We start from the raw sequence: 27,030 nt of genomic DNA, 5'->3' as shown, positions 1-27,030 counted from the left end.
TCTACAATTTTCTCTAAAAACATGACATTACAGGCAATGCTGTGCTCTCTCCAAATTTGTGGTCATGGACATTCTCACCGGAAAAGAGAAGAGAAATCCAATCGCTCCAGGTCATGCTGTTTAGCCATGTCTTCCACTGAAGAAAGGATGGGATTCGTTTACACTTATTCATCTGGACGACTGGATTTCGAGCATAATTGCAGTTGCACGTATTTATGTAACTCAGTCGAGGCCTCTAAAGAAAACCACTCTCGAAATAATTGGGGAAAAGTGATTAGGAGAGTGAACAAGGGCCTTAACTTCTCTGAATGGTAAACCTCAACACAGACCCCCAGAGAGGATGTAGAAGTGTTCCATGTTTCAAGCTGTAACAATAGCTAGGGGGTCACAGGTCAAACCACTAGAGCTACAGATACAGTTACTATGAAAGAAGCCGGTCTGTGAGGTTATAACTATAACTCAAACAGGGGACCTTTTTCCTCATCATCTCAATGACTGCCAGGGTTCAGTCTCACCTTGTTAGGAATATTTGAGGGGTTCCTGTTTTGACAAAATGGCAGTTTAGCATGTCTGCATCGCAGGACGGCAAGGGCCGTAGAGGAAGTACTCTAGGGCAGGCTGATGTGAATCCCTTTCTTAAATGGAATTTAATGAGAAAGAACGATGGCCATTAAACCCAATACAGTAACACATAATGTAGTCAGTGCAGTAATACACCACTCCACCATGAGCAACCCTCCACTGCACAAGGTGTCTGGGGACCAATACAGCCAAAGCTTCTTACTGTGTGAGTAATATCAATTACCAGAGGGGGGAGGGGTTGGGGGGCGGGATATGACAAAGGACCGAATATTGTTCTTGGCACTTAGACCAAGGAGGGGAGAGAGAGAGAGAGCGAAATGGTGATGTGCCACCATTTCCTGCTCTGGGCCTCTAACTCAGGATATGAGTGAGGTCAAAGGTGGATCATCAGTGGCCCGGCACACTGAAGTCATCTGTATTGAGTGATTCATGGTGAGCTGAACACAACTTGTTCGGACAGGGCTCCTAATCAGATTTCAAAGAAAACACAGCACCGCTGACTCCAGAGGGTTGAAACCAAACATTGGTACTAATTGCATCTGTCTTCATTTTCCGCAACCGTGTGACACCAACAAAAACGAGAAAGTTGGAGAGAGAAGGAGCTGCTTGAAAACCACAGAGAGCACCTTGAACTCACCTCACATTTCAGTTAATTACAGTTCCTCTCACAGATTGCCAACTCTGATTGCTTCTGTCAGAAATCATAATATAAAGCCTCTGCAAGCCTTCTCCTGTAAGCCTTCAGACATGGAGACTGAAGGGAAAAACATATATGCCGGATCCTGAATGTGCCATATGTGGGTCTCTGGGAGCCTGGAACCTCCCTCCATGTAAGCAACAGTCACGGAGCACAATTTAAGTTTTCAGACTGTTGCTATTGATCACTCCTCATCGTGCCATGTCTGTCTGACAGCATAGCTTTAACATAAACAGAGCCCAAACTCTTAAACACGTGTCAAAACATGGCAGAATGTCATCAAGTCTGTACCGTCCATCAATCAGTAGCCATCCGTCAATTAAAGTGAGCTTGTAAAGAAATGCAGGAGGCGTTCCGTTCGGAAGAGAAACAGTACCTCATCAGAAAATGTCTTGTTCACACAAACGTCTCCAGACTTTCCCTCTCGGGCTTTTTTAAATGAAAGGGCACCGTGCCCTTTTTGACATTACGGCGGCTTTGGGTGGTAACAGCGTCCCTGTGTTGAGGTTCCTGTTTCCCCTCCAGCCTGGATGCAGGTGCTTGTCCTGCTGACAGGGTTACAGGCCGCTAGTTAAACCAGAGGCCTTTACCATCACGCTCAGTCATCCTCTGAGTCAGGTCTTTATACTGCCTCCCTGCTCAGGCCCCCACGTCTGGTCTGGGACAGGTCAGGAGCAGGCCGTGGCTCTCGTACAGTAAACGGACGGGCAGACAGGGGAAAGCCCTTTACCCCGAAGGACAGTGTTTGCTTGTTTTAATGTGGTCGCCTCAGTATTTGGGTTTCCAGCAAAAACCCGACCACATATCAACTGACTGCCATGTGCAGACAAGCCCACGGATCGCTTGAGCTGAACGTAACTTAAACCGCGCACAATGTTATTTTTCGTTTCCCTGACAGAGATGATGACATATCATAGTTCTAGTGCACTTGTGCCCAATAACAACCACGGCTTAACATTTTACAATAGAAGTGCCCTGCGGGCAAACGCAACCCTGCTGTGCTTCAACAATAGCGCAACAGAGCTTCTTCAGTGCAGTAAGTAAGCAGCACTGCAGATGATGACATCAGTCCCAGGAAATGTCTTCGTAAGCGGGTTTGTGCTCAGTTTGCCTCAACAAGTGCGTAATGTGGTAGTGGAGGAGAGTGTGTAACACACACAGATAGACCACTGGGATCCACAGGGCCCCTGAGGGGGGAAACCAGGAAAAGAGGGAGAGAAAGAAAACAACACTGAGATGTGCTTCAAATTCACTTTTCCCTTTTAGGAGCTGATGTGGATGGATACTGTATTACAGGGAGTTGTTTGAAGCCGTTTTCCTCTAGAGCTGACACGATCTTCAGTCTTTTGTCACTTTTGCCACAGGCATTTTCTTGACACTGACCACCAAAATATTTGTAGAACTATGCACTTCTGATCCTTGATCTTCTGCTGTTCTTTGTATATACACGTGTGACTTTGAAGAAAAGAAACTGCTAATTGATATATATTGAATATTATGTAACGTAAATTATTATTATTTAAAAATAAATATTTGTATTATTTACAGGCAGGTTATTAAACAACTCATGCCACCAGTGCCCAAAGGGAAATCATGTTAGTTTCAAGTTAAATGTAGTTAACTACATTCAGAATCTGAATTTACATTTAGTCATTTAGCAGACGCTCTTATCCAGAGCGACTTACAGTAAGTACAGGGACATTCCCCCCGAAGCAAGTAGGGTGAAGTGCCTTGCCCAAGGCACAACGTCAATTGACACGGCCGGGAATCGAATTGGCAACCTTCAGATTACTAGCCCGACTCCCTCACCGCTCAGCCATCTGACTCCCGAATTGTTCTTTTAACAAACGCAGAGAGACAGAGAGAGAGAGTTGGTTCTTACTGTACTGTAAAAAGTAAAGATGGGAGAGATGACAAAGTACAATCACTTGTCAATGTCGTCGAGGTGGGCGGGTAGTTCGTTGGGTCATCCTCGTAGGGATTGGTTTGTACAGATAAGCCACGCCTACACGGCGTTACCAGGTCAACGACGTAGCCAGCTAGCTTTCGGCTGTCAAAGAAAGATGGCGTCCGTGTCAGAATTATACGATGTATCCTGGGAAGGTAAACAAAGAAATGCACACTTTGACACACACTTAGCAGCGTTATTCAACAAATGAGGGTTTGTGAACGTCTTGCATAGTCAGAGTTAGTTGTGGTGTAGTTCTCGTTGACCTCGTTCGATTGACGAGCTAATAATGCTGCACTCCGTCTTGCTAAGTAGCTAGCAAGCTAGCTAGGGGTTACCAGTTAAGCCAGCGTCATCATGTCTCTTAGCAGACCTGTCACTGCACGATTTTGATTGATAGCTAGCTAGCGTAAGTATTGATGCATCTATATTTAAAATGTGTTACCCCCGCCTTCGCTACTTCCAAGTGACATTGGTGTTGCTCTTGTCTTGGGTATCACTGCAGTAAGAAAGCGTGATGAACATGCCATGATGGGACTAAGCTAGCTAGCTACCTAGCTTAGCATTAACGTTAGCCCTCATAAGAGGCTAGCTGCTACTGTACTAGCTACTAGTAACTCTAACCGCATGTTAGCGATGAAGGGCTGGTCAGATTGGCGGTCATCATAGTCATCAGTTAACAGTAATTAGTTAAGAAATAGCTTAGAAAGCAATAGCTCGTGTTGGTCTTTCTAACTTTCTAGCTATCTCACTATCAGCTTCACGATAGCCCACTAAACGATATAGTCCCTGCCGTCACCACCTTCTCAAGTGTCTCATTCGTCTGGGTGACTGGGACTACCCTAAGACAATATTCTAATGTGCTGGGTGGGTAGTTTGGTGACAGTACTGTCACCGAGGACATAAGAGAGTAGCATGTCGTGGCTTGTCCCTTTTTAAAGCCGCCCTCTAGCAGAGCAAAACACCCACAGCTGATAACCATTAGTCCGTAACTGTAACTACGTATATGCTTTTCTTTTGTATTGTTTAATTCTGCCCAAAGAGATGCGTGACAAACTGAGGAAATGGAGAGATGAGAATTACAGGAACAGCGAGCAGATTGTGGATGTTGGGGAAGAGCTGATCGCTGAGCACTCGTCAAAACTGGGAGATGACAGTAAGTACATGCAAATCAAATCCAGCCTTGTCATTGGAACTATTTGCAGGTGAAGCCATCCATTTTCATAAGGCGAAGCAATATTCAATTTGAACACACCCAAAAGGTGTGATTTATGAATCAAACAGTTCCAGAGATTAAGAGCAAAGACGTTGTCAGAAAAAGGTGAGCTTTCATGAAACTGCAGCAGGGACTTAGGGCAAGCCTAACAACTTGACATAATTGCATTTGTTTCTGCCAGTATTTTCCAAAACATAACTTACCTGATCACAGTGAACTTGAAACCAGAACACCGTGCTCACACAGGGTGAAAACACGCCAAACAGACAGCACTATATCATGTGTGTACAGACTGCTTTGGTTTGTGGTCGCAATGTTGGATGATTGCTAACACAGGTTGTAGTCTGAAGCCTAGGCCCCACAATTGATTTAGGCTTGTCACGATTGGCCAGGCAGGCGCCGTGGCAGATGAAGAGATCCAAGAGGAGACCCGGCCTCTCTGAATGATCTCTCCCCTGCGGTGTGGAACCAGAGAATCTAAATGTTCCTCTACACAGGCCCAAACAAACAATGGTGTTTATACAGCTTGAGCGCCTATCTGGAGAGATGGCAGCATAGTATTATTAGTGGAGGTTTTGTCTTCAGCGCTACAATCTCGTAAACTAGAATTTCTCAGCAGAGCGCGGGTTCCCAGACGAGCGGAGCGCTCAGGTCTGACCTGTGAAAATAGTGGGGGAGGGATTCTTAATGAATATGACCCTGGTGCGTTTGACGCTTGTGTCTCTCTGACAGTCAGCCTTTCCTTTGTGACATTGCTACAGACTGGCAATGCTTGACGAGGGTGGCTAGGGCAACTCCAAATGAGCCAGTGTTTATTCTCGCAGTGGAGCCGCACTCCAGTGCAGGATGCATCCAAATCCCTTGACTGATCTGTGGGCATCTATGACGCCCCCTCGGTGACATTGCTCGTAAAAACGGGCTAAACTCATACGATTTGATTTGATTCACGTGGTTGAAGAAAACAACATCCCATGTGATTGGTACACTTGAGAAGGCCTAATCCACAGACCCCAACCAGCTCTGTATAAACATATCAAAGGAACCGTGCCTTCCTGCTCAACAGCTCTGTGCGACTCCAGCAGTCATTATGATTCATGCAGCCTTTAAAGAGTGGGGTAAACACTTAACACGCCCTGCTTTTATTGAAACCAGCTCTTTAAATTGGCTATGAAACTAGAGGGCAATTATCAAAACAAGAGTGGGAATCATAAAATACAACAACAACAAAACAAAAAAAAAACACACCGGGAAACACCCGAGGCGTTTGTTTGTCTTGGCATATCAGTTTTCATGTCGTGTCGGGTTTTTATTGTTTGTTCTCAATTAACAGGGAGAGCACGGCTTGGCAGAGCCACTTGTCAAAACAAGACAGCTCTGACATTTAGCATTAATTCCATTAATTGGAGCCATTAGCCCAAGCTGTTTTGTCAGTGTGTCTGATACTGTAACAGTTGAGTGATTGAATAAGCATTTAATCTTTATTGCAAACCGCCCGGGTGAAATGAGTTAGGGGGAGATGATTGACTTTATGAGGAAGGCGTCACCCTGGCTCAGCCCCGCCGGAGCGCCCTGCCGGGACAGGGGATGTGACGGGATGTAGACCGAGGGAACGGGCGGATGTCAGATTTTCCCTTCTCACCGTTTGCAGCCTTCTCGTCCGCTAATGGACATGTTGCATGGATCATGAGTTTTGTTCCTGGTGGTTCCGTATGCACAGCCACAGCGAGTTAGACAAGTGGAAAGTGAATTGGGCGATTGATATAACATGTGTTACGAATAGCTTAAGCTGTCAAGACGTCATTCGTCCGCTGCCAGGCTCCAGTTTGCGTAGGAAGAAGCGAGGTGCAGCGTTGTAGACAAGACCTGCAACACAACAAGCCATCGACGTGTCTATTCATCATCTCTTTGATGTTACACTTGACATTTAACTGGAGGGCGAATTTAAACCCTTCCCTCCCTGTCTCATCCTTCCCCCAATCCCTCCCTCTCCTCCCTTCTCCCCTCTTTCCTTTCCTGTTTCCTGTGCCCAGTTTGGGTAATCTATGAGCAGGTGATGATAGCCGCGCTGGACTGCAGTCGGGATGACTTGGCCTGGGTGAGTTCCTACTGTCAGAACTGAAGCCTCCTCCCACACCCAGCACCCTCCAGCCTATCCCTCACATGAAAGAGCCACCCCAATAACTCCAACTGCCAAATGTTACATAAAAAAATAAAAGACATATCATTTTCTTTTTTTTGTCCAAAAAAGTATGATCCTGTCTGTACTTTGGAAAAACAATTTGCTGAGCTGTGGGATATGGTGGTGTAAAAAAAAAAAAAGAGGACTCCAGAAGCACATAGCTGGTGTTCATGAGGCAGAGCCCTCATTTACAGTGTTGGGCTTATCCCCGATGAGTCATCTGCCAGACCCCCAGTTTGTTGGAAGGGAAAAAACAACAGTGCTTCTCGCTCGTTGGATGGTATTGAGTCAAATGGTACATGAGAAACAGGTGTCTGAGAAAGCAAGTCTCTTCATGGAGAGTGAGGGATATGTTTCGTTTGGGGGGGGGTGATGGTTAGTGTGTGTAAACGGGGGCTCGTTTAACTACTCTTGTGGGGATGGACCCGACAAGGATAGGAAAATAACCAAAGATTTACCTTGTGGGGACTATTTCTAGGGATAGGCTTAGATTTAGAATTCCATTAAGCGCTGGGATTTGGAGTTAGGGATAGTTAAGGTTCAGTTTAGGGGAAAAAAGGATTTTCAATCGGACTGAATTGTCACTACAGGGACAGCTAAACTTTCCTGTGTGTGTATATTTTCCAATATTGAGTTATAATAATGAGTTTGTTTGTTCACACGGTGTGTTGAGTGTTTCTGTCTGTACTCTTAACTTGAGTGTGTGTGTGTGCAGCAGGGTGTTGGAGAGTGTGTGTGTGTGTGTGTAACCTCAGCCAGCAGCAGCTGCCTAACCAGTCCTCTGCCCACTTCCCTGCAGACCTGCCTGCAGGAGCTGAAGAGGCAGTTTCCAGGCAGCCACAGAGTCAAGCGGCTAACAGGCATGCGGCTGGAAGCTCTGGAGAAGTAAGCACCCTTACAGTAACGTGTTTGCGTGGGTGGGTGGGTTTTTATGTGTGCACGTCTCAGAACTAGGGAGTGTAAGCAGATCCTAAGTGGCAGCCCACTATTGCAGCCCACTATTGTGTGTGTGTGTGTGTGTGTGTGTGTGTGGCGGCGGCCGCAGTGGATTTATACTGGAACAATGTTCCCCTGGTTAAAAAAGAAGCATGGTGGATGTTGGGTAGTCCTGTGGCCCTCTCACCTCAGTGAGGGAATCCCCAGGAGGAAGTGGTCTGATCCCCTCTTCTATTCTGGGGGTCCCTCTATGCTCCTGTTTCTTTCTCCATCACCCCCTCCTTCTCTCTCTCTCTCTCTCTCTCTCTCTCTCTCTCTCTCTCTCTCTCTCTGTCTCTGTCTCTGTCTCTGTCTCTGTGTCTCTCTGTGTCTCTCTCTCTCTGTGTCTCTCTCTCTCTGTGTCTCTCTGTCTCTCTGTCTCTCTGTCTCTCTGTCTCTCTGTCTCTCTGTCTCTCTGTCTCTCTGTCTCTCTCTCTCTGTCTCTCTCTCTCTCTGTCTCTCCCGTCTTGTTGTGTTTTGGTTTGTGCGAGCTGACTATTGGAGAGAGAAGGGCCTGTAAATATTGACATGTCGCCGCAGCACCAGCCTCCTTCCCTGCTCGCCACTGTTTTATTTTCAACTCTGCAATTCCTATAAAGAGAGAGAGAGCGTGAGAGAGGAAGATAAACAGGGGTATTTCTGACTGCCGAGCCTAGGTAGGGGTAATTCTATCTGTTGACCTCCTACTCCTGGCCAGACTGGTGGTGGGGTGTGTGTTGGAGGGGGGGGTGTGGGGTGGTGTTGCTGTGTCAGGGCTGAGGTGATAATTGAGAGCGATTGCTACTACTTTGTCACATTAAATAAACGCTCACAGGGGCCGAATTGGAAAGCGATTCAAAGCAAACACACACACATCTGAATAAAGCGACTCAAAGTGTGTGGCGAGCAGCCGCCCGATGCCCTGTGAGATCTGCCACCGAGCCGCTGTGGGGCAGACAGATGAGGTGGGCGTGAGGGGCGGGCGTGGTCCTGGAAGTGGAGGCTCCCTGGGATAATAGGAACCAGCTCTGCTTCTGTTGCAGGCCGTCTGTGGGCGCAGCGCGGCAGGTTTTGATCACCCAGCCCCTGCTCTAGCTGCTAAATCCTTCGCCTTCAGAGATTGGCTCTGGTAAAAAAAGAAAAGGAAAAAAAGAAACAGGAATTTGGGACTCATCCCCGAATTGTGATTGGACATGACAAGTGGAGTGCACACGCCTCCCCACCACTCTGTCTCTTGCCGAATTCCGAGTCGTATGATTTGATATTTACAGCTCATAGCTTCTTCTTCTCAGACCTCACATACACAGTGTTGTTGGATATAGGCCAATACAGTGCACATGGATGAGAGAGTAGCCCAGTCTGAATTGCAGGAGGATTGCAAGGGGTTATGTAACACGAGTTACCAAAGTGACTGAATGGGCTGTATACAGAGTCCTGATTGGCCCTGAGCTGTATTTGATTTGATACAATCTCGTTCTCTGGCTGGACTGGCTAGGCTGCGCGTCGTTAAACCTACTGATGTGTTTCCTCCTTTTTGTGTGTTTTGTAGGTACGAAGAGGCCAGCAAGCACTATGATGCAATCCTTCAGGATGACCCCACCAACACGGTAAGGAGGAGTGCTGGGTTCCGATCCCTGGTGACTGTGTCCTGGGTTCACTTCCCTGGTGACTGTGTCCTGGGTTCCCATCCCTGGTGACTGTGTCCTGGGTTCCCATCCCTGGTGACTGTGTCCTGGGTTCACTTCCCTGGTGACTGTGTCCTGGGTTCACTTCCCTCGTGACTGTGTCCTGGGTTCACATCCCTCGTGACTGTGTCCTGGGTTCACTTCCCTGGTGACTGTGTCCTTGGTTCACATCCCTCGTGACTGTGTCCTGGGTTCACATCCCTCGTGACTGTGTCCTCGGTTCACACATCCTGGTTTCATAGCCCCAGTCTTAGTCAGATGTTAGTTGAAACTGGAGCAAAAAAAAAAGGTTGGTTCTTTCACAAGAGTGTGTCTTGTGTGTTGCACTAGGCTGAGCTCTTGTAATAAGGTCAGGGGGCCTCAGATGCTGAACCTTCTTTGATTTCCCCCTTCGTAAACAATAGATATTTTGCATTCCATGCAATCTTCTCTCTATCAGGTTTATGTGGAATGACGAGCAAGTCTTTGTCATTCCGGGAATCTGCCAAGCCCACAGCACCAACCCAAAGCAGATCCTACCTGTTTCTAATTGTTTCCATAAGGACATGTGGCCACGCAAGAAAATAAATGTGTTAAAGGGTTTTCAAAAGAAACCATGACCTTGTTTGTTTTGGCGAGTCCTCCTTCTGAAGATGCTCAGCAGGCTTCCTGCTGGGACACATGGACTTGCTTAGATATATTAAACACGTTCTCTTGGCTGGTGAAGTGCGAGAGACCAACGAGAGGCATTTGTTCTTTGGACGCCATGTGAGGATTCCGCACCTCAACGACTGTCTGTTTCTAACAAATGGGAGGCTCGGCTGACAAAGTCAATAAACTACACCTTCCTCTGATTCAGTCCTCCCCCCTCCCCCCTTCCCCTTTACCCAGGGGCTGGAAGGAGAACAGGCCCCTCATCTTTCTCTTGCCCCTCCGGAGGGTAACAGCTGTTGCCTTCGGGGTTGGAATCCCTCCCTCCCTAGGCTTGAATGTCTATCGCTAGACCAAGAAAACAGCAGCTCCCAGGATTTGAAGTGTCAAACAGGGTTGTGTGGGTCAAATGTGAGGATTTACCATTGCATGTGCGAATCGGACAACCTCATAACCATCTTGTATGGTTTTCGGTGCGTCTCCTTATCAGCTTATCAAATGAGTTATAAATCCCAGAAGCTAAACTGCAGCCACGCCGTTGTGTGAGATGGACTACTTTTCTTCCACAGCTGAAGCTCCTGACCACCACCACTACACCACCCCCTCCCTCCCCCTCAGTTCTGTGTTCTCTTCTTGTTTACTTTTCTCTGTCGGGTGGACTGGACTAGGGTTGGTTTGCTCTGTTAGCCTTCATGAGTTGGACCCCCCAATACTGTTACCGTTGAAAACTGGCCACTATAGAGAGACTCTTTCACTGAGGACAGATGTGGAGGAGTTCAGGGCCAGTTAGGTAGTTAGTGAAGTATATACCAGTGCCAGCAGCTCCGCAGATACATCAGCACCGGAGTGTTTATGGGATGGTTTGGCTGAACGGAACTATGGGACAGCTTTCCTTCCCAAAACTGCTTAACCCCCTCACTCCTACAACCTCTCGAGACTCCCTCCCAGTCCAGTCTCCATGGGAATAGAACCCTGCCGGGTGTTTCTCAGCAGCCAATAGGAGCACCACCCAGGCACGTCCGGGTCCAGGGATGGGATGGGTCCACATCCTGACTGGCTGGTCTTACACTGAGACCATAGACCTGCCAATCAAAATCTGGGGGTGGGAATGGAAGAAGCGTGCTCCTCTGTCCCCTGGAGTCGTCCAGCGCGGCACTTTCCCACCATCCCTCCTGACTGCCGAGGGTGCGGTGGAGGGTGGAGGCCCCGGGGTGGTGACATCATCTGGGTCACCTGTCTGCGGATGAGCGATATCTCTTGTCTTCCCGGCATACCCGACTCTTGAGTGCCCTGTAACACGTGGGCGGGAGTGGCCGGAGAAATGGCAGAAAACTGGCAACCTGAGCCAGGCCTTGGTGCTGGCGGAGCGGAGATGGGGAAACTGAGCTGTTGCTGTAATGGCAGGCTGCGCCGTAGACACGGTACCCATTAACCGAAATTGTTGAATCAACAAGAATTGCTTCAGGTTTCTCTGCCATGGTGGTGTCTTAAAAAAATGCTCCTTCTGTTAGCCCCTTCCATATATGTTCCAGTACCTACAGCAATGATCTGGCAAAATGATTCTGTGCTTGTGTAATCGCTCCTTTACAAAAAAAATCCCTTTGTCAACATCCTGTTCTTTTGATTTGAGAACTTTTGGATGGCGTAGCGCTCACAGTTTTTGGGGTATGGCGTTGACTTAATGAATTGTTTATTTCACTTTCAAGCCGCAGAGATGTCTTATCTAAGAGATGTAGACGTCCCAAACCTCTTATTTCATCTCAACCACTCATTAAATTCCCATAATGGGTTTGTAGAACAAAGAGAATGTAGGGGCTGGGGTGAGGTGAGGTGAGGTGAAGCTAGCCCAGGTTAGGATTAGGTTACAGTCAAGGTTTGGTCGACATCACTGCCTCCGACTGTCATGTTGAAAGAGATTGGACAGAGAGAGAGAGAGAGAGAATGGGAGGAAGAGAAGGAGGAGGAGCGGTTTGGAACTGTTCCTGCTTTAATAAAGTGCCGTGTGACTCTCTGGGCTACCAACTCCCATATGTTCTTTATCAGGAAAAAACGAAAGAGCCGAGAGGAGGGGAGGGAAGGGCACAAGTGCAAGATCCAGTCCAAAGTTACTGTAGTGTTCTGCTGGCGAGGTGAGCTATTGGACCAGGAATGAATCCACATGTTAGCAATTTAGTGAGAAGTGAGTATAAATTCCTGCCTCTCTCCGAGCGTGAAGCCTCAGAATATGCTCCGTGTAAGACGGTGTGATCCTCACAGCAGATCTGTGTTTTATGGCCTGTTGGGCTGGGGGGTGGGAGTAGCTGGTGGGGGCTCTGTGTCAGTGTCTGTATGTAAGCAAGAGTGGTGGTGGTGGTGGGGGGGGGGGTCTCTGACACCCCCCTCCTCCCACACACCATGATACGTTCATCATAACAGGTTTGACGAATGTGTTCTAGAGCCGTTTGTGTGAAGACCACCCTACAGATGTGTTGCTCCTGCAGTCTACACCTGTTGGTTTTGGAGGATGCGGAGGGCTAGACAGGGTTGAAATACACGGCTGTAAAACCCTCATTTGTTTAGTTTGTTTACTAACCTTGTACTGCTCCTGATATATCCCCGTCATTAAGGTGGTAGGTTTTTCTTACTTGAGAAGTTGTTGGGTGGGTGTTTGTGTGTCTGTGTGTCTGTGTGTCCCAGGCTACAGACAGCTCTGATCTCAGTGGGATTGATCTAGTGATTTCTGGTGACGAGTGTCACGTGTACTTCACATCACACTCCTCAGGCAGAAATCTCAGCCCTTCCAACCACACACACGCTTTCTGGCAATCTCTCATCCCGTGGAGGAGCCGGCACCTGGAAAAGTGTTGGGAGCAATATAAGACCCTCTGATTCAGATGGATGAGTATCTAATCCACCATAAGGTCAATGCGCCCTCAAACCCAACCAGAGCAATTTGAGGCTGATGTCAGGCGGGCTTTTGAAACCCCCTGTATATATACGTTTGTGTGTGTGTGTAGCCGACATACCGTGGACACACTTGCAGGCGTTGGGTTTCAGGGTAGCGCTCTATTTCCCCCCCACTTAGACGAGGATGAGTCACCCCTCTATCTGCCGCTAAGCTCCCTGCTCTCTGGGAGCGCTGACTCATGATGGATGGGTTGGCCCCGCCCAAGCCCTCCCCCCTCCCACTAGCACAGATGAGCTTCCCCTTCGACCTGCAGCCGCCCACAGCGCCATCCCTAACAGCCACACGCTGATGTGGGGTCTCACAGGGCCCCTCAAGGTGCTGCTCCGGCTGGTCAGAAAGTGCTGAGTCAGGCCGGTTCAGGACGACTTGCTGCTCCGGGGAGGGGATGAGGACTGTGCGTGTGCGTATCAGGTCTGTCTTGACAGCCTAATTTAATTTGTCTCTTTGCTCATGATTTTTTAATTTATTTTATCCATTAAACCCAGTTGTTGAAATGTTTATTTCTTTGACAATGAAAATATTTAATGTATGAATTTGATACCCAATACTGTCGGCTTTCAAGGAAGTATTTGCAACCTTTTGTTGTTGGCCCCGTGAGCCGAAGAGTGGAGAGGTTTTCTTTTACTTGAAGCCACAAGTGCCCACATTCCACACATACTCCCTGACACACACAGACACGCACACATCCCAACCCCCCCCCCCCTACCCCGGGTGGAAGTGAAGCCGAGAGCAAGGCTGATCCCTTGTCTTTGTCATTTCTCCTTCCAGGCCGCCAGGAAGCGTAAGATCTCCATCCTCAAGGCCCAGGGGCGGAGCTCCGAGGCCATCAGGGAGCTCAACCAGTATCTGGAGCAGTGAGTGGCGTTTTACGAGGGGATTAGCCCTCTTTACACACACACAGACACACACCTCCCGGAGCTTTTTAATTAAAAAGGAGTTTGCCTTCGCTGGTCGGGCGCAACCTGTCTGTGGAGCCCCTCCACCCCCCACCCCCCAGCATTGTCAGTCTGCTTCCATGGTCTCGGTGTGAAAACGCTTCCCAACACCCGTCCCCGAAGCTTCTCACCGAGGTCCACTTCTCTGTGTAGTCCTGTGGCCTGGTGCCATCTCCGGCGGGAGGCCCTGAGCTTGTCTGTGTTCTTCTTCTGCAGGTTTGTGGGCGACCAGGAGGCGTGGCATGAGCTGTCGGAGCTCTACATCAACGAACACGAGTAAGGCCCTTTGCAGCACCTCTACCTGCAGACTGCTCTCAGCAAGGGGTCTGTCACATCACACAGCCTGGCCCAAACAGGGCTCGGTCACCCAGCCTGGCCTGGCCCAAACAGGGCTCGGTCATCCAGCCTGGCCTAACCCAACGAGAGGCCTGTCATGTGGCCTAGCCCAACCAGGGGGCCTTTCCGAAGCCTATCCAATCGCCCCCCTTTCACCCCCACTTCTTAACCCCCCACCCCCACAGTATATCGATTGTCAGGGCAACCTGAGGGCCAGACAAGAGCCTTGTAAGAAGAATCATTTTGTTTGTGTCACTTTTCTTCTTTTTTTTTATCCCTCCTTAATTGTTTGGCTGGTGTGTGTGCGCTTGTGCACGTGTGTGTGTGTGTGACAGCACCCCGTCTCCACGGTCGCCGTGGTGGGAGCGCAGTCCGAGCAGGAATGTCCAGCGGCAGGGAGAGGGGCTACTTATTGGATAGCTGGTGTTCTTGTGTGAAGAGGCTTTATTGCTGTAGTGTCCAGAGGAAGCCGTGGGTGGGAGGATTATCTCCCAGCTTAGCCCGGCACTCGAACATCCCACCATTCACTCCCACCAGACCCTTATCTACAGCCGTGTCAATCTCTTTTCTCTCTTCTTTCTTGATTTTTTTTTTGGGGGGGGGGGGGGGGGGTCACAAGCTCTCCTTTTTTCCTTCTTCTTCTTCCCCTCCCCTCCTCTTCCGGGCCAGCACGTCATTATCGCCTCTCTTTTCCATGGAGAGAGAAAGGGAGAGGGTGAGGGAGAAGCTGGGGAGAGATTCCCAGGGGAAGGTGTTGGCTAGAGTAAACAGGAGAGAAGTGGAGAGGAGGGGGGGGGGGTGGTGGTGGTGGGGGGGGGGGGGGGGGGCGGGATGGTAGAGGAGAGGAACTGTGTAGGGACAGACCTTCAGGGAAATGCCTATAAATATACCCACCAGACGGGCAGACAGACGGGTAGGTATGAGGTAAGCGGGTAGGCTGTTAGAGACAGGCCTCCTAGCAGACAGACAGACGTAGGGAGACAGACCGAGGCAGAGCTCTGCGATGCAGGTTTGGGGCACCACCACCACAACAGCAGCACATCTGAAAGCCTTTATTGGGAGGAAGTGGTAATTGTAAACAGCCGCCAAACTTCCAAATACCCCTACAGTATTCTCTCGCTCTCTCTCTCGCGCGCGCACGCTCTCTCTCTCACCTCTAGTTGCTCTAACCAACTCTGATAGTCTGATAGGTTCCCAATTGCGTGCATGTCGGCATTCGGACCCCTCTCTTCCCGCCTAAATAGCCTGCCTGCGTCAGAGCTGTGTTTTCCCCTTCTGCTGCTGCCAGTGAAATTGCCCCCCCCCCCCACCCTCCTAGCCCACCACCACAGCCTCCATTAGGGGTTGCAGCCGCAGCAGGGTGACGCAGCAACACCAGCCGCCCAGACACACACATCACTTCCTGTCCAGGAGGAAGGCCCATCTGACACAGGAAGCGGGGTGTGCGAAGGGCTTCTGACCAGCTCGGCAGTCTGGACTTCAATGATGTCATCCGAGTTTCCCAGGCTTCAGCAGTTCTAGGAACCCCGTCCCCTCCTCCCCTCTCCATCTCCTATCTGAGAGCTGCAGATCTGAGAGCTGTCTGTGTGTGTGTGTGTGTGTAGACTAGGTCATAACTGGGTCTCCGCTTTGTCTCCCCCCCCAGCTATGGGAAAGCCGCCTTCTGTCTGGAGGAGCTGATGATGAGCAACCCTCACAACCACCTGTACTGTGAGCAGTACGCTGAGGTAACCTGCCGCACCGGTTAGATAGCCGACGGTGTGTGTGGTGTGTGTGTGTGTATGTATAGGAGTGTTTGTATGTTTGTCCGCGTGGTGTGTTTGTGTACGGGCCATGTGTGCTGCATTCGCGTGTCAGGTGCGTGTTTGGGTGTGTGTCTGTGCTGGGGGGGGGTTTTGGGGGGCTGATGAGCTGCGCGCGTTTGACCACGTGTGCTCCGTCACTTCTCCCTCAGGTGAAGTACACCCAGGGCGGCATGGAGAACCTGGAGCTGGCCAGGAAATACTTTGCCCAGGCCCTCAAACTCAACAACAGAAACATGAGGGCCCTGTTCGGCCTCTACATGGTGAGTGGCGTGTGTGTGTGACAGGGAGGGGCTGTTTTAGTAACATTAGCCCTGCTCTTAGACCCCTCTCATTCATGGCCTAAATAAATAAAGTAGTTGGGATGGAGAGATGTGAAGCCAGAGAGAGAGAGAGAGGGGAGGGGGGAGAGAGAGGAGGGGGGAGAGAGAAAGAGAGAGAGGGGGGAGGAGGGAGAGAGAGAGATGGGGTGAGAGAGAGGGAGAGAGAGAGAGGGGGGAGAGAGGGGGAGGGAGAGAGAGGGAGCCGAGGGGTGCTCTGCGGGGCGTGTGTCATGACCAGGGGGTCGGTCCAACAATGTGATCCTGTCCTCCGAACGCTGCTTTCATCTCCATATTTATTTAGAGAGGAAGTGCTCCATTAGCACCAGTGCATCATGAGAGAGCCTGACATAGGAACACAAACACAGCCAACAGGGGGTGGGGGTGGGGGGGGGGGGGGGGGTGCAGGATAGAGCAGGGGTGGAGGGGGGGGGGGTTGGGCGGGACGGGTGGGAGTAGGATAGAGTAAGGTCTGTTTGTGTTGGCGGGGTTGGTTGCGGTGGGAGGGGGGGCGCTGTGTAGAGTAAAGGTGTGTGTGTGTGTGTGCGGGGCGGGTTTAACCCGTAACCAAGATGGTTTCGTCTGTAGACCCAGACCAAGGTAGACACCTGTGGTGTTGAAAGGTTCCATCCCAATGGTGGGAAGCGGTGGGGAATGGTAGGAACCTTTTTTTCCGAAATGCATGTATCTGGAATACCTTTTGCTTCTGTCGTACAGACCGATGGAGAGACTTGGAGAGGGCTTAGTGGGTTGTGAGGGCAAGGGGGGCAGGATTGGCGCGGGCACACACGCCGAGACAGGGTTCTCTCATCACGGTTCGCCGTGGTGTCTGGAGAGGTGGAGGGGGGGAGGGGGGGGGTGGCGTTAAGTGACACGGCAGGCTGCGCCGGGGAGGAAGAGCTTTTACGTAGAGGACGTTAAAGAGAGTCACTTTTTCCTCCCAAGCAACACCCCCGCCCGGCGCGTCACGGGGCCCACGGGCGTTTCATCCGGACCTAATGACCGGGCCCGGTAGAGTCCACCGCACATTCATCTCAATTACGCTCATACAGTGCCCGCGGCTTCGCCAACTTTTCAATGTGACGACACCTCTCTTTCCCCCTGCCCCCCCGTCCCCCCCGTCCGCTCCAGTCGGCCAGCCACATCGCTGCCAGCCCCAAAGTCAGCGCCAAGGTGAAGAAGGACAACGTCAAGTACGCCGCCTGGGCCGCCAATCAAATCAACCGAGCCTATCAGGTGAGTCAGTGTGAGGGAGGGTGGGAGGGTTTGTGTGTGTGTGTGTGTGTGTTTGGGAGTGGGGGTGTGTGTGTGTGGGGGCGACGGGGGGGTGTCAGGACTGATTTGTTGGGCTCTGGTTATTTACTGGCCGTCTCATTCCTCTAAGTAGCTTTGGTGATGCACCCCCCCCTCCTCCCCCTTCCTGCAGCTTGTCTTCCAGCCAGGCCCCCCCCCCACCCCCTCCTGTCTGCCAGCTAGCCCTCCCCCGACAGGACAGACACCGACAGTAGTCACTCTACCCCTACCACTGCTCTGGGTCGCTGGAGATGCACTACTGGAGGAGGAGAGGGGTAGAGGAGGTGGAGAAGAAGAAGGGGGGATGTGTTGAAAGACAGGAAGGGCGGTAAAGGAAGAAGGGAAAAAGTGAAGCAAGTCTCAGATGGACTGAACTGGTTTATACTGTTGCCATGGCACCTTCAGTGTAAATGTCAGTTTAATAGGAGTATTTTCCTGCCATAGGGGCGATATACGTCTGTATTTTAGATGGTGCCAGTTAAACATGTACCAGCTCAGTCTGCAAGCCTGCTGAGAGACAGGCTCCCTGCTGAGAGAGAGACTAGCTCCCTGCTGAGAGAGAGACAGGCTCCCTGCTGAAAGAGAGACTAGCTCCCTGCTGAGAGAGAGACTAGCTCCCTGCTGAGAGAGAGACAGGCTCCCTGCTGAAAGAGAGACTAGCTCCCTGCTGAGAGAGAGACTAGCTCCCTGCTGAGAGAGACAGGCTCCCTGCTAAGAGAGAGACAGGCTCCCTGCTGAGAGAGAGACAGGCTCCCCGCTGAGAGAGAGACAAGCTCCCCGCTGAGGGAGAGACAGGCTCCCCGCTGAGAGAGAGACAAGCTCCTTGCTGAGAGAGAGGCCGGCTTCCTGCTGAGACCAGCTCTTTGCTGAGAGAGAGACCAGCTCCCTTCTAGAGAAAATTTAGCTCCTTGCTGAGATAGAAACCAGCTCCCTGCTAGAGAACAGCTCCCTGCTGAGAGGGAGAGGCTGGCTCCCTAAAGAGAAAGCGAGAGAGAGAGAGAGAGCTAGAGAGAGACGGCTCCCTAAAGAGAGACCGGCTCCCTTAGTACTGAAGAAGGTGTAGTTCTATGCACTTTCCCCTTCCCAGAGACCTTTCACACGCACTGTTGCAGAGCTTGAGATGAAAGGCGAGATCATCACTGTGTCTTTGGCTCTGGAGAATAAACTTGATGGTGGAATGAGATAACATTGTCTCTTTCCTCTCACTGTCTCTCTCCATCGCCCTCTCTCTCTCTCTCTCTCTCTCTCTCTCTCTCTCTCTCTCTCTCTCTCCATCGCCCCTCTCTCTCCGTCTCTCTCTCTCTCTCTCTCTCTCTCCCTTCCTCTTCCCTGTGTGTTGCAGCTGGCTGGTCGTGGGACCAAGGAGAGCAGATGTTCAGTGAAAGCTGTGGAGGAGATGCTGGAATCCATGCAGATCACCATGTCCTAGACCCCCCCCACCTCTTCCACCAACACCCTCCTCCCCAACCATCGCATGGCGAGACGGCAGCTCTGTTGGACCCCCCCCCCCCCCCCCCCCCTGTTCAAGAGGAGTTGAGCTTGGGCCACATAGACCATCTAAGCAGCTCTGGACTCATCTTAACCTAGCTGACAGTCAGCAGTGTGTGTGTGTGTGCGTGCGTGTGTGTGTAAGATAGAGAGAGAGAGAGCTGTGATCAAGTCCAAGTCTTTCTCAGGTGTGGAGCATGTTGGTGCTGAAAGTCAAAGCCCCTACATGGAGATGATGATGATGATGATGATGATGATGATGATGAAGAGGGGGCAGGGTCTGAGTTGGACTGGGAGGACAAGCTGGGTGTCGAATGAGAGAGACCAGACTTCCTGCCGTTAAAGAGACCCGGTTAACAGGATGTTAACATGTCTGCCTGCCTATGCTATGGAGAGAAGGTCGAGTGGCCTGTCTGCCTGCCTGCCTGTCTGTCTGCCTACATGTCTGTCTGTGTCCTCCAAGGTCTCCCCGTGTCTACATGAAACGCTTTTATCGGAATGAAAATGTCTCTTTTTCTGTCTGTACATCAAGATGTCTTAATAAAGGGTTGACTTGTTGAAGAGGCTTACCGTCCTATTCTTTGGGGTTTGATGAGACTGGATGAAGCTGAGGGCAAATGCACTTTTCCCTCTCATTCACTCTCTCCCTCTCTTTCTCTCTCCTGTTAACCGACAGCATCGTAATCCCCTTGAGTCCCGGAGTGTTTTTACAACAAAGGATCAGAGTGCACACGCACACATGTGCGCACTCTAAGGGAGCCACACACACACACACACAACGTGCTTTTTACAGCAGAGGAGCAGAAAAGGTGTGTCCCGTGCGAACCTGTCTGGTCTCCTCCAGCACCATCTCTCTCTCTTTCTCCTCTCTCTCTCTCTCTCTCTCTCTCTCTCTCTCTCTCTCTCTTTCTCCTCTCTCTCTCGCTCTCTCTCTCTCGCTCTCTCCCTCTCGCTCTCTCTCTCGCTCTCTCTCGCTCGCTCTGCTCCAGGGTCTGGACCAGCGCCGGTCCAAAGGAACGGCCCTCTGGTGCTCTCCACGGACCCTCCCGCCTGTTACTCCCATCACTTTGTTTATTAAGTCGCAGCAATTGTGTCATAATTTTGCCCCGGAGGGCTGATGGAAAAGCTGAGCGTTGAGTTTATAGCCTCTTCAGAGTAGCGCTGGGGAGGGAGGCCCCTGGCTGGGGCAGGAGAACGGGGAGGGGGGAGACACACACACACACCCACCACAGATATACAATGAAGCTGCCATCTAAGTGTAATTCTATGGGAAAAACTTTCCCTTGTGTGTGAACCACTGTTCGTTGGTGGATGTGTCTGGTGGGTGGGTTGTGCTTGTCTCTGGTGGGGTCGTTAAAGCCAGAGAGTGAGAGAGGGTTGCACTGACTCGACCGACTCAGGTCGTGTACGGTTCGACGTGTTCGACGTCGGAGATAATTAGCTGGAAAGGTCTGATGAAAGTTGCCGATCGGTCCGTTTTGACTGACGGGTCGAGACGTTGTTCACATTGATGCAACAGCGCCATCTGTAGTCTGGGGACTGAACTTTTTGTATTGTCGGTTGCTAAGAATCCACTGGGCCAGTCTTCAGTAGACTTTATGACAGCCTCCAGACAAACACACACACACATGCACAGGAGAGAGGGGGATACCCAGAAGGCCAGGAGAAGGGAGGACTTGCTCTGTAAGCTGCTCTGTTCCGCCCCGAGGGTTACCCTCCAAGTGTATTGGATTAGCTGTCAGTGTTGCCTGTAATCCCAGATTAGGGCCCAGATTCCCCAAGAGATTAGCCAAGGATTAGCCTGGGGGATGGACAGCCGGGCCCTGGAGGTTCCCCTGCAGGAGCTGCTTTCTTATGGGCTTACACACCGGGACTTAGACCTCCGCTCACACGCCATTCGTCAAGATCAGGAACGATATGTGAACTCCTCAGCCCCTGGATTGGATATCTTGATCAGGCTGAGTGATGATTGGGCGGCTTCCAGGAAATTCCTCTCGTAAAAAGTAATGCCCGCGGCTATACATTGAAGGTCTGTTTGTTCTCTCCGGCAAATCCTTATCATGTGACTGACGGGTACGGAGAGGGGGATGAGATCCGTCATGTTGAACGTCAAGGAGGGGATGAGGACACGCAGCGCCCTGAGGCATTCATCATGAGGAGAGGAGGAAGGTGCTGCCGGTGGAAGGGAGAGAGGGAGGAGGAGAGGGAGCAGAGGAGCGGTACGTGGAGAGCAAGGTCGAGAGGCGGGCTGCAGGAGCGAGAAAAAGGGGGGAGAGCAGGGAAAGGGGGAGGAACGTGGCGCAGGGGGCGAGAGATAGAAAGGGTGACGAGACGTTTTTTCCAAAGGTGAGTGAGGGCGGCGTGGGGGTGTGTGTGTGTGGGGTGGGGGGGTGCTGGAGGGTTAGTGTGGAAGGCGGAGTGGGGAAGGGGGGTTGGGGGAAGGGGGGGTGGAGGTGGCGGGGGTTGGGGGCAGAGGCTCCAGCAGGTCTATCCGTCTCTGTCTCCTTTTGGGGGAGAGAGGGAACGGAGGCCGCCGGTGCTGGAGATGGATGAGGCATGGGGTGCTAAATCCTGGCCAGTCAGCAGGCAGGACAGATCGCTCGCAGAGCACCTGACATGGAGAGAACCACCCCCCCACACACACACACACACACACACACAAACACAGAGTAGACCGAAACGACCCACCAAGTGTGGATTTCCAGTCGAGTTTAACAGTTTAACTGCATCTGACGCATCGGCATCACAAAATCACGCTATGGTGAACCCCATGATTACCAGCAGCAGTAGCCTAGCCTCCCCACCTTCCACAGACCCAGGGCGTGTAAGGGGGGCTGGGGGTCTGACAGGGTCGATCTCCGCCTCTGTGATCCAGAACAAATGTTTCCAATCTATTGTCTGGTGCATCTGAATGAGCCTTGAACATCAATTGCCCACCGCAACAAATGCGGCCACAATATGCACATGCATTCATGCACATGACTTGAAATATCGATAATAATTCATTGTCGTTTCAAGTTAAATTTGTTTTTTCGTGGTTGATGGCTTTTCTGGAAACTATGTTTTCACAATCGGTGACCCGGTTCAGAGAGTCCACGCCATGGAAAACAACCCCGGAGAGAGGAGAATAGAATGGAGAGGAGAGTGGAGCGGTGGAAGAAGATGAGAGAGGAGAGCAGAGGAGCAGAGAGGAGAGGAGAGAGGAGCAGAGAGGAGAGAGAAGTGGAGGGAGAGAGGAGGAGCACAGAGGAGAGGAGAGGAGAGGAGGAGACTGGAGAGGAGGAGAGTGGAGAGAGGAGAGAGAGGTCCTGCTCCACATAGTACCCTTGTGTAAGACTCACCGGTCTGCCATACCACAAGACTTGGAGCGTTCTAAAGAGGAACACAGTATCTTTTAGCTAGGATAGCGATCACATAATGTTCTCTGTTGAAAGAGAAGAGATCTGTATTGCATAATAAAATGTCAGCATTACAGAACCGAGCTGTGAGGTCAACTGGCAGGTTCCAAATTACTGAACTGTTCTGTGTAGCTGGACAATGTCTCCCTGTTACAGCCTGCCAATGTTGAGGCAATTTATGGAGAGGCCTTCCTGGTATATTTATTTTTTCAGCGGACAAACGTATCAACTGAATGCAAACTGAGTCGCCTCGTTTAGGTCAGTGATCCTGGGAAACAATTTACTCTCAAGGCGAAAGGATAGCTCTAAGCCAAATGTGTGTGTGTGTGTGTGTGTGTGAATGGAGGAGTTCTAGTGCAGGCTGGCAGCATCCTCAGGCTCCAGACTGCTGGCCTGTCTACCTCCAGCCTGTCTACCTGGACTAGACCACTTCTGTTGGGCTTGAGAGTCTGGACTCAAGGTTTAAGTGGCAGGGCTCTGGAGGCCCCAAGCCCCAGGCCCCAGACCCCAGGCCCTAGACCCCAGACCCCAGGCCCCAGACCCCAGACCCCAAGCCCCAGGCCCCAGACCCCAGGCCCTAGACCCAAGACCCCAGGCCCCTGACTGCTGAGTGAGCTTCCTAGTTGAATTGCGAGCCACCCTAGGTGGCCATCTGATAGGGAAAAGAGGGCGACTGAGACCGAAACTGAGCCTTGTGTGTGTCGTCCAAGCAACATTGTGAAGAATACTCAAGCTGTTACATGTCCTGTGTGTGTGTGTTTCCTTGTAAAACCTCACCAAGCAGTGTCAGGAACATTTCTTTATTGCAATACCACCAAGGCAGCCAGGTAACACATCTCTCCCAGGGAGATCTCCGGGAGGTTTGAGGTGGAATGCCAGACATCATTCCTGATGGTAACCATGGAAGCTGACAGGAATTCCTCTGCATTCTGTCTTTGATGTCGAGACTTCCTTCCTGCTTCCTGCTCTGATTTCACCATGCACTCTGGAACCACGGGGCCACACATTGTGTTGCGGTGTGTGTAAATGTGTGTGTGTGTTTCTGTTTGAAAGAAATTTAACGTTTCTTTAGGTAGTTACCGGTACTAAATTCCATCTTCATTCAATCTCTAAATCTATTGGATGGTCCACAAACTACTGGATAGCTGCTTGGAAGGCAGTTTTTTTTACTGGTGGGCTGGTTGGTTTACTGTCTGGCAGGACAGTCAATCAGGAGCCATCATTCATCTATGTTCATGCCTCTTGATAACTGTCAGGATTGGTTAAGGGGATGTTCAGCCATGGTTCTTTTGCGGAAGATAGATGACTAAGTGTTGAAAGGAGCGTTCACAATCCATTTCCATGTGCTAGAACTGACCGACACACATGTAGACATGCACATGGGCGCATACACACATCTGCTGTTTGCAAGCACACACACACACACACACACACGCATACATTCTCCTGTCAGTGAACTTGGCAGGAATCTGATTGTACCATCTGTTTGTTGGGAGAGGGGTCTGCCTGGGCCGGGGGTATGTACTGTGTGTGTGTGTGTGGGGGGGGCGCCAGGTGATGAATTCTCCCTCATCTTTATCTTGCAGGCAACATCCACTCTTGTTCTTGCTCAACGGGCCACACATTTCCCTTCTTCACCCTCTGCACTAACCCCAACCGGGCTTCACCCTGATCTGTTCAACATGTGTTGTCTTCACAGAACTCCATTATCCTACAGTCCAATTACCACTTCTATGAAATGCTGATTGAGAAAGTCCTGCCTGGAAAGCATATTTCAGTCTTGGGAAATAAAAGGGTTGAAAAGTAGCTCATTTAGAGCGAGAGAGAGCCTCACAAAGGTCCAACTAGCAGGCTGCCCCTCACACAGAGCCAATAATAGAGAAGCATTAGAAAAATGAAATGAAACTTTTCTCTTTTTTTTTCACTTGAAACTTTATGAGCTGGGTCCTCAACCAAATGAATACTTTAATTCCCCTGCCAGAAAATGACTATAAAAAGCGAAGCCTACAAGTCATTACCTATGGCAGCTTGACACACGCACACACACACACACACACACACGCTAGAATGCAATCTTCATAAGTTCCTTCCAGCTATCTATTTATTAGTTCGCTATTTAAGGAAACACTAATGGTTCTTGTTAAAAGTTAAAATACAGAGGAATAACTACTTTTTGTACAGACGTCTAAATTGTCCAACTTACAGAATGGTGTGTCCATGCTTTTACACAAAGGTTTTCATATTATTAATTAGTTGATACTGTCTGGTGTTGACGCAATGTGTCAGCATTTTCAGGCTTTTCAGAATATCATCCAAACAACACACGTCATTCTTCAAGTCATTCGTTAGAATACGATACAGACATAACAAGCAGTTAGTCACATAGAATCAAGATTATGTGTCATGTTCTGTGAGTACTATGTCACATTGACAGAAGGTATATTTACACCGTGGAGATCGCTCTGGTTCGAAAGCTGAGTGCTCAGCATTTCTAGCAGGGCATGGATGTCACCACAATGAGACTGGAGAGAGCTTCCAGTTCTTCGTAAAGGTATCATATTCTGCCCGGTCCAGTAAACTCCTGCTTCATTCCCAGCCTCTGGAACAAGCTTGTACATCAACAAACTTTCTGCAAACACGGGCCAATTAATTAAACAAGACCTACTTTAAAGCATTTAAAAGTAAGTGGGCTTGCTTTTGATTTGACAGTTCACACAAACTGTATATGGCCGGTGTATGAGTTACAATTCTCCTGGTGAGATAAATCAAGTTCACCCAAAGTTTTTGACAGTTTTTTCACTCGGTAATGGGCCCAGGCGTGGATAACTGCATCCTGTGCCCATCAGTGTATCTTGCCTCGTCCCAGACTCCTTCATGCACTGTCACGAGCTCCCTCAGGTCTCCACAAGGAGATGAGCTTGTCAGATACGTCTCACTGCACCGATGGCTCAATTTCAGAAGTATTGACGCTTGAACTGGTTTTGTCTGGACACTTTTTCAACACCAAGTGTTTTTGTCCTCTGACAACTGATCCGCCATGCATATCCAGGCTGTTGTGGAGACTGGGCCAACAACAGAAAAGACCAATTCCTCTAAATCCAAAAATGGAGCAACGATTTTCCGAGTTTACATGGCTGGAAGCATAGTTAGGATTTAAAGAGTTTAGGCTTCTACCTTGATGCCCTGAGTTGACCCCTGACCCCTGGAAAATGAACAGCCTAATCCACTCATATTCAGAACTTCTGGAACCGAATGTAGGAATGCTTCACCCAGAGCCAGCTCCATATGGAGACTGAGTGCCTCATCTTAGGGCAGACTGCGGGCGGATGCCAGAGGATTTTTAAGTGGTGGTGGTGGTGTGTGGTGGTGTGGGGTACTTCCTGATACTGCTGTGTGTGTGTGTGTGTGTGAGAGAGAGAAAGAGAAAGGGCTGGGGGATCCGACTTGGGTGATTGATGAGGCATTCTGTATAAACCGCACCATCCAGCAGACAGCAACCATTACTCACTATCTGAAACATCAAGGCCTGGCATTTCTGACATACTTTAACCCCTCCACCCTTACTACCCATCTCCCCGTACTAGTGACATTCCCAGCCTCTCAGCCGACCACATGACACCAGACCCCAGGCCATGTCCGCATCCTGCCAGTGAGGCCACAGCCATGTCCAGACTGTGCCCTCCTTTCTTCTTCTCTGCTTCCTTCTGGAGCCTCGGAAGCAGGCCACTGTCCATCAGGAGTCAGGCCGTCAGGACCAGAGCCAGGCCAGGCTGATGGAAAAACTCCTGGAGCCGCCAAAGTCAACCGGTGGAGGGATCTGGAGGAGAAGGGCAGGAGAGGCTAAGTGGCAGGGAGGGGCCCCTAGCAGTGAAGTCAGGGCTCCAGGAAGAAGGGGAGGAGCCCGGAGAGGGATGGGATGGGGCACAGACTGGAGCAGGTCTGGAACACCTCAGAGGCACATCTCAACCACATCGTGAAATTGTCACGATTAATGTGCCTTCCGTCTCCAATGAAAGTGCTGTCGTGGTGTGCCAATAAATATGACGTCTCAATAAATTGAGGAGAGGACAGGACCGGTGAGAAGAGGGAGGAGAGGTGAGGAGGGGAGGGGAGGGCAAAGGAGAGGAGAGGAAAGGATAGGAGGGGAGGGGATAGGATAGGAGGGGAGGGGAGCGGAGCGGAGGGGAGGTAGAGGTGAGGAGGGGAGGGGTGTTGTTCAGACATTACTGCTCGATTTCTCAATAGAGACAGTACTTTCCACAGATTTCTCAGCATTCATAACATACCCCTCCCCTCCTCTGGACACCCAACTCTGGCTACAGATGTGTGTGTGTGTGACCTCCCTCTGTGTGAGGAATCCGAGTCAGATGAGTCTCCTGGCGAGAGTTTCTAAACAGGGTCGTCAGGGGCAAGGGTGGGTATATGGGAGGAGGGAGGGGTGCTGAGGGGTGTACTGGCCTCAAAGCCCAGGGAACAATGAGGGTCTGAGAGGGGGCGAGGGGAGCGTGAAGCTCAGGACACATGGCCAATCGACATCCGCACGATATTTGGAGAGGGGGAGCCTGGGAAATGGCGTTGAAGGTTATCACATACTATGAGAGGTTGCTTCTTCTCTGGCTT

General features: G+C 50.5%; 1 protein-coding gene across 2 annotated transcripts; it reads left to right on the top strand.

The window, feature by feature from the left end:
• Positions 1 to 3,332: 3,332 nt before the first annotated feature.
• emc2 (ER membrane protein complex subunit 2) lies at positions 3,333 to 19,573 on the top strand. Of its 2 annotated transcripts, none has more exons than XM_067237841.1 (11): positions 3,333 to 3,382; positions 4,270 to 4,383; positions 6,474 to 6,538; positions 7,422 to 7,507; positions 9,126 to 9,183; positions 13,607 to 13,692; positions 13,990 to 14,049; positions 15,755 to 15,836; positions 16,064 to 16,174; positions 17,363 to 17,467; positions 18,867 to 19,573. In XM_067237841.1, exons 1-11 carry the CDS (start codon positions 3,343 to 3,345, stop codon positions 18,951 to 18,953), a joined length of 894 nt encoding a protein of 297 aa, XP_067093942.1. In that variant the 5' UTR covers positions 3,333 to 3,342; the 3' UTR covers positions 18,954 to 19,573. The 2 variants fall into 2 exon arrangements, with proteins under 2 accessions (XP_067093942.1, XP_067093943.1); XM_067237842.1 differs by lacking the exon at positions 3,333 to 3,382 and adding an exon at positions 3,984 to 4,094.
• Positions 19,574 to 27,030: the final 7,457 nt, after the last annotated feature.

This window comes from Osmerus mordax, chromosome 6 (genome assembly GCF_038355195.1).
Source record: "Osmerus mordax isolate fOsmMor3 chromosome 6, fOsmMor3.pri, whole genome shotgun sequence".
NCBI lineage: Eukaryota > Metazoa > Chordata > Actinopteri > Osmeriformes > Osmeridae > Osmerus > Osmerus mordax.
Note: the sequence above shows the minus strand (reverse complement) of the source record. Positions and strands in the feature narration are given on the sequence as shown.

Bases quoted from the DNA above. Each gene is read 5' to 3' on its own strand.
- emc2 (XM_067237841.1), top strand. From the start codon at position 3,343: ATGGCGTCCGTGTCAGAATTATACGATGTATCCTGGGAAG. The intron at 7,508-9,125 runs GTAAGCACCCTT...TGTGTTTTGTAG, and splicing joins CGGCTGGAAGCTCTGGAGAA to GTACGAAGAGGCCAGCAAGC. The intron at 17,468-18,866 runs GTGAGTCAGTGT...TGTGTGTTGCAG, and splicing joins AAATCAACCGAGCCTATCAG to CTGGCTGGTCGTGGGACCAA.